This window comes from Fistularia commersonii, chromosome 7 (genome assembly GCF_037954325.1).
Source record: "Fistularia commersonii isolate RoL2024-O1a breed Wild chromosome 7, RoL_Fcom_v1.0, whole genome shotgun sequence".
Lineage (NCBI taxonomy): Eukaryota > Metazoa > Chordata > Actinopteri > Syngnathiformes > Fistulariidae > Fistularia > Fistularia commersonii.
Window position 1 is genome coordinate 5872139 of NC_141290.1, and position 6736 is coordinate 5878874.

General features: G+C 48.1%; 1 protein-coding gene across 2 annotated transcripts; it reads left to right on the forward strand.

The window, feature by feature from the left end:
- The first annotated feature begins 430 nt into the window (after positions 1-430).
- LOC147232481 (uncharacterized) lies at positions 431-3795 on the forward strand. Of its 2 annotated transcripts, XM_086149336.1 has the most exons (4): positions 431-983; positions 2025-2209; positions 2343-2463; positions 2548-3788. In XM_086149336.1, the coding sequence occupies exons 1-4, from the start codon at positions 914-916 to the stop codon at positions 3210-3212; spliced, it is 1041 nt and encodes a 346-aa protein (XP_086005462.1). In that variant the 5' UTR covers positions 431-913; the 3' UTR covers positions 3213-3788. The 2 variants fall into 2 exon arrangements, with proteins under 2 accessions (XP_086005462.1, XP_086005461.1); XM_086149335.1 differs by having other exon boundaries at positions 2343-3795.
- Positions 3796-6736: the final 2941 nt, after the last annotated feature.

Here is a 6736-nt window from a genome sequence, read left to right on the forward strand (position 1 = left end):
ACTCTGAAGGGTTGATATATTTGTAAATCTGACTGTGATGACGACAGTGCCTAACTGCACGTCACTGGCTGCCACATTCTGATAATAAAGAAGCATTTCTGCTGATGCATTTTAATTTGATTATGATCATAATCTCAAAATCTTTGTACTTAAGACCTTAAAACACCTTATAGCCTTGACTTTGACACTTTATAGCTTTATTTGTATTTCTTATCCTCCCTCTTTTTTTACTGTTAATACAATTTCCTACAATTATTTATTATTGTTATGTTTTACTTGAAACTCTGGCACAAAAATTCCCTTCGGGATAAATAAAGTATTCTTATTCTTATCATTATTGGCTTCCATGTTTGATGTCGAACGCGTCGGCTGCGCTCCCTCCGGCCCGGCAGGGGGCGCTGCGGTTCGGCCAGAGAGTGGATTCCGCTTCGTGCTCGCCGTTTCCGGCGTTGAGTCGAAAACAGCCTCCCCGCCGAGTTGCGCCTCCTCGGCGGCTAGCTGGGGCCGAGGAGCGGAAACTACCTCCGCTACTTTTATCGACACGCCCACGGCGGGTGTCTCGCCGCTCCACGCCGGTCCCCACTCGGATTTTAACGGCCGGAACCGTAGTGGTGGCAGCGGGGGAGCTCCGTCCGGCGGGGCATTAGCTATGCTAGCCGGCGGCGGCGGCGCTGAGGCTAGCAGAGTCTCCGCCGTGTTGGCCGCCCCGCTCGCCGGCCGAAAATAACCGACGGCCCGCCCCGCAGCATGACTCACGCGTACTGAGCGAGGTGTAGCTCCGGCGGCGAACAAGACGGGGGGCGGGGATGCGGCGCCGAGCGGCCGCCGGAGGTGAAGCGTTGCTCGGCTCTCCGATGATGACGCGCCGCCCGAACAGCCGAGTGTCTTTGCGTCTGTCAGCAGGAGGCGGAACATGGAGGACCGGAACCGACACCTGAGCATCCCGGACGGACCCTTGTCCTGCAAGCAGTATGGAAGGAGCGGTGAGTCTCGACTGTCACGGCGGGGGTGTTTGCTGCAAGGTGACCTCCTCCCCCCGCGGCAGGAAACAACAGAAAACTGCATCATCTGTGTTAGAAAGAATCATCAAAATGTCAGCATGAAGTCACCCTGAAAATCAGTGCAACACTTTACATTACATTACATTACAGTCGTTGAGCAGACGCTTTTATCCAAGGCGACTTACAAAAATTGCAATTCAATAACTGAAGATCCAAAGTACCAGTAGTCATTATTCAGAAGTCACCACTCTACCAAATAGCCATCTCAAAACCATACATACATTCATTTCTTCTTCTTTTTTTTGGGTGGGGGGGCTAAGTGCGATTAATTGGGTAGTGCTTGGTGAAGAGGTACGTTTTCAGGTCACGGCGGAAGATGGGGCAGCGACCCCGCTGTTCTGACCTTTCCCGGGAGTTCGTTCCACCGTTGAGGAGCCGAGACAGAGAAGAGCCGAGTCCGGTTCGATCGGCAGCCGGGGGCTCTGAGGGATGGGGTGGACGGTCGCCCAGAGGTGGCAGATTGGAAGGGACGAGTAGGGACGTGTGGCTCGACCATATCCTGGAGATAAGACGGGGCCGTCTCATTCACCGCCCGGTAGACGAGCACCAGGGTCTTAAACTTGATGCGGGCGGCTACCGGGAGCCAGTGAAGGGACAAAAGAAGGGGAGTTGTGTGAGAGAATTTGGGACGGACGCTTTCTGAATGGTCACCGCTTGGGCACTGGCAAGGATGGAGTTGCAGTAGTCCAGACGAGAGCCTGGATGAGTGTCTGTGCCACCCTCATGGTGCTAACTTCTAATTTTCTTGGTGAAGATTGTAACAATTCAGGAGATTTCTGAGTAGTTGTCTGGTATTTTACTCACTTAAGACTCGTCCTTGTTTTGTAGCTGTTGGTTTGACGTATCAGCGACGACGGACATCTCAGACATCCGAGAGTTGACCCAGCATCCTTCTCTCCGCCAGCCAGAGGATTCACATTTGTCCCGATAAAACGTTTTCACCTCTTGTGTTCCCCTCCCCAGGCTCGTGTCCAAATCTGATGATGAGTCGGAACAAGCAGGTGGACGTGCGTCCCCTCCCTGCCACCCTCACCCCCCAGCTGCCCCCCCGGGCCCACCGGCCGCTCTGCATGTCGGTGTCGTCGGACAGCAGCGGACGCTTCAAGGCCCTGGAGACGCAGGAGTGGAAGAACAACCTGAAAGCCCAGGTTCCTCACATTTCAGCTGCTTTTTTTTTTTAAATTAGAAAAAAAAAAGAGCTAGATTTAGCATTTTTTTACCATTCTAGGTGTGAACGTGTCCTCAGCAACTGAAGTTGTCCTATGTTCTGTTTCTTTACAGATGGATCAGGCTCACAGTGCAGGAGCCGCCAGCAGCACCGGCTCCCTGGAGCGGGCCTCACTTTTCTGTGCCTCTCCGTCCAGCTCGGGGCTGTCCAGCCCCGTGGAGAACCTCCAAAAGGGCAAGTCCTCCAGCCGCTTCTTCCTCTTCTCTCCTCCCTGGAACAGCAGCTCTGAGTCGGACTCCAACCCTCCTTCCCGCTCAGGTTCTAAGAAGCTGCGCAACTACAGCCGGCGAGCTGCCACGGGGCCGGCAGGCGCCCGTGTCCCCGATGCCCCTGAGGCCAGAGCCGGCGGACCACAGCACTTCCGCTACTCAGAGCCCGTCATCTCCAAGGTGACCAACTACATCTACGTGGGCAACCTGAACGCCGCCTACAACGGCCAAACCCTGTGTCGCAACAACATTGACAGCATCATCGACATGAGCGGCACCCCTGGCGAGCCCGGCCCCTCCCTCAGCCTCATCCCCTGCACCTGCTCCCGCAGTGCCCGCCACAGCTGGTCCCGCCTCAAAGTGGACATTGGCGCTGCGGCGGACGCCCCCGGCGACGGTCCGGCACTAAAGCAGCACTGCTTCGAGGACATCAACGACTGCATCGACGCCTCCACCGAGAAGAGGAAGCGCGTCCTGGTTCACTGCCGTGACGGCTTCTCGCTGGCGCCCACCTGCGTCATCCAGTACCTCATGGTGAAGCAGAACATGAGGCTCATTGCCGCCTACGAGCTGCTGCGGGCCAAGTATCCCGTCAACATCCGGGAGAGTCACCGCGACGTGCTAGTTAGCCTGGAGAGGGCACTGCGGCCCCGCGGCAACGTCGACCCCGAGTGCTTCAAACAGGCCATCTCACGCAAAGTGGCTTGGACTTGAACGTGTCCTTTTTTTTTTTTTTTGTTTTTGTTTGTTTTTTTTTCTCCTCCATCTTGCGAGAAGGTTTACCTTGAAGGGCAGCTGGGACATCCTGCCACCCGGTGGCTGTAGTTTGACTCTCATACCTGTAAATGTGACAGCGACGCCCATCCGGCAGAGACGCAGTCGCTATGCTGTACAGCTTCCTGGTTTGACGACGTGATGGTGTCAACGTGGACGTGGTCGTGCGTGAGTTTTGTCTTTATATCAGGGAGATCTCAGGAGATTATGATGTCACTCCAGGGCTGGGCCGGGCTCAGCCAGTCTCACCTGAGCCTCGAAATTCCATCCCAGAACAAGGACGTGGTTTCACCCGAACATGGGATTCCTCCTAGTCAGTGTACGAATTGATAAAGCGATAGTGTGTTTTGCTCACCTTTATCGCTGCAAATGTTCTGGATTATTTGCAGAAATGTCTTTAAAAATTAAATGAAGAAAATAACTTCTCTCATAGTAGATAAGTGCATTTAAAACGACACAGAAAAACTTTAATTTGGAAATTGGTGTCAAAATAAAATTAAAAAAAAAAGAAACTAAGTATCAGGATAATATCAGGATATTGAATAGAAGTTGCTCTCCTGTCTCTGGGTTCTGCTCAGGATGTATTTACCAGTGAGACTGGAAAAGTTTGGGTTCAGTCTGGAGAAGAAGCAGACGCCAAAACAAAGCAGCCGTTGTTTGTGTTGATCTTCTGAATTCGGAGTCCGTCCGCCGTCGGATCCCGTTCAACTGCTCCAATCACAACAAGACTTTGCACATTTAATCTATTTTTTGTGATTGTTGGTGATTTTTTTGGAAGTGGGGTCGTTTTACTTTGTCTTAAATTTACAAATAATCCCTCCTCAATACACATTTTTATAAACTGGAGAGAAAGAAAGGACTTGAAATTAACCAGGGAGACAAATATAGCGGGACGCAAGGCTAGAATTCAGCCGGAAAATACCTGAACAATTGCAAGAAAATTCCCAACAAAGTGATGAGAAATGACATCAAATAAAGAAGGCAGTAAGAGATACAGAAAAAGATCCAAGCGGTGTGAGAATTAGAAAAACATTCATGCCTTTCCCAACGACTGCAATTAGGTTTAATCACAACAGAGGGATTTTTTTGTAATTGATTCTTGGTGATTGGATTTTATGCCACTTTATGTTTTCTGAGGAGGAAGGTGCGCAGTGAGGTCTCCTCTGTGAGGACGGACCAGCAGCCCGCCCGTTGTCGCCTCAGCTCCATGGACGTCCACATCACTGGTGATGGATCGTTAGTGTGTCGGACTCAGGTGATTTTGCACTAACGGGTTCGTCCATCGTGCAACCCGTTGCCTTTTTTTTTTTGTTGTTGTTTTATTTGGATATAGTTTGAATCAATGTTGATTTTTGGGGACAGACGGTTGACATCACTGAGTCACCAGATTAAAATTTAAGTGTTCCACTCAGGTGTTTACTCTTCTTTTTTTTGTCATTCAATATTTGTATTGTAATCAACTGTTTTTTTTTTTTTTTTTTTTTTTTTTAAATGAGCTTAAAATAACCCAGCATATTACTCAAGGCACAGCAAGAGAAGAGTTCCTGGTAAAAACATGATTCCAGAACCTATTATAGCATTATTTTATTAAAATCAGCACAACATGAAGCTATTGTCATCCTATATGATACTTTTCCATGAGAATATCTACACTGGGCGCAAAAGACAACTAGCCTCCTTCTGGCTAAGTAACTAGCAGAAATCCTGTGCCATTGTTAACCCGGTAAGCTATATCCAGTGACGGTGCCATCCTCAAACAATGGCGGTTGGCATAAAACCTCAGTTATCACTTGCCACCTATTCTGAATTTTGTCAGAAATGTAAGACGGGACACAAGAAATTCACAACAGTAATGCCCTTTTCCAAGGGGGGAGGGTCTTAATTATTGCTATTATTTTCATTCATTGATTCATTTTCTTTCAAATGTCTGCGGACGTTTGAATATTTGAGGTTCGACTGGGCAGCACTATGCTGAAGCAGAGCACGCTCTCAAGAGGTAAGAAGGTGAAGGGAAGTGTGAAATATTTCCATTATTTCACACATTAATTTTTTTCAAATGTCCTTGGATGTTTAAACAGTCAGTTTGGCCAGGGATGGTGCTGCGCCGCAGCCAGTGCCAAGCAGGACCGGAGCCTTATCTGCAGAGGGAAATTAAGGTGGGCGGTTTGTTTGTTTTCTTTCTGTATATCCATCGACATATGATAATGATATACAATATATACATACTTATAGGCTGCTGTAATGTGTTGTCTGTTGTATGACAGATATGGGGACAATGGAGTCACCCTTAAGTGGTTTATCGCCCAGTCAGGATCACTTACATTAACTATTAAAGTGTACAATCATCCTTTGTTGACAGGCTTTCTGTCGCGAGGCCAATGCAGATTGTCAGGTGTGCCGGTGGAAATTATCTAATTTCACCTCATCGGTTGAAAATAAATTGAAAAATGAATTCATTATTTTCTGCAAATAATATTCCATTGTCGAGTGTGTCACTGGCAGAGTAATTATGTAATACTCTTCTATATCAGTAGGGGGCAGCAGGTAGCTAATTGTCTTTAATTACTTTCAGACAAGAGAATAGCAATGCATGCGTGTGACAGGTAGTGGTGACAGAAAAAAGAAAAAAAAAGGTAGTGGTGACAGAAGTAGCAAGGGAGACTATGGTGACAGTGATGGAGAAGTTTTTGAAAAGAAAAAACAAAATTCGGACGCCGATGAAGGCCCTAGTATGAGTGGAGGTCAAAAGAAAGCACAGACAGTGAGTTTGAGGCGGTATAGCAAAAGCCATCTTTTATTTGGATTTACTTTCACCGGGGATGCAACTATATCAAATCCATCGTGCTTGGTGTGTCATGTGACCCGAAATAGTTAAGGAAATAGCCAAAGTCCCTCTCAAATAACACAATTGATAGACGTATTGATGACATGGCTGCAGACGTCGAAAGTGTGGCTTTGGAAAAGATCTGCATCAGTAAGAAATTTGTGTTGCAACTTGATGAGTCTATTTGTGCTCAACTCTTGGCCAATGTATGTTTTGTGGATGGAGACGCCATCAGAGAAAACTTCCTATTTTGCAAGTAATTGCCAGAAAAAAACAACAGGAGAGGAAATTTTTCGAGTCACATCAGAATATCTTGAAAAAGGAAGACTGAAGTGGGAAAACCGCGCAAGTGTCTGTACTGATGAAGCCGCCGCCATGGTTGAACTCCGTAAACAGTGAAAGCGACGCACAGATGTGCCTGTTTTTTATACTGTGAGGCTCTTGTTGCCAAGACTTTACCAGCAGACCGAGTTCTTGTGTTGGATGATGATGTGCGCGTGGTCAACTTTGCTGGGACACGACCTGTGAAAAGTCGCATATTTTGCATCTTTGTGTGAAGAAATGGGAGCAGAGCATAAAGCCTTATTGTATCATATGGAGGTCCGATGGTTGTCGCGCGGCAAAGGTGCTGGTCCGTCTG

Coding starts and splice junctions, on each gene's coding strand:
- LOC147232481 (XM_086149335.1), top strand. CDS start 914: ATGGAGGACCGGAACCGACACCTGAGCATCCCGGACGGACCCTTGTCC. Junction 984..2,024: donor CAAGCAGTATGGAAGGAGCG/GTGAGTCTCGAC, acceptor TCCCCTCCCCAG/GCTCGTGTCCAAATCTGATG. Junction 2,210..2,342: donor AGAACAACCTGAAAGCCCAG/GTTCCTCACATT, acceptor GTTTCTTTACAG/ATGGATCAGGCTCACAGTGC.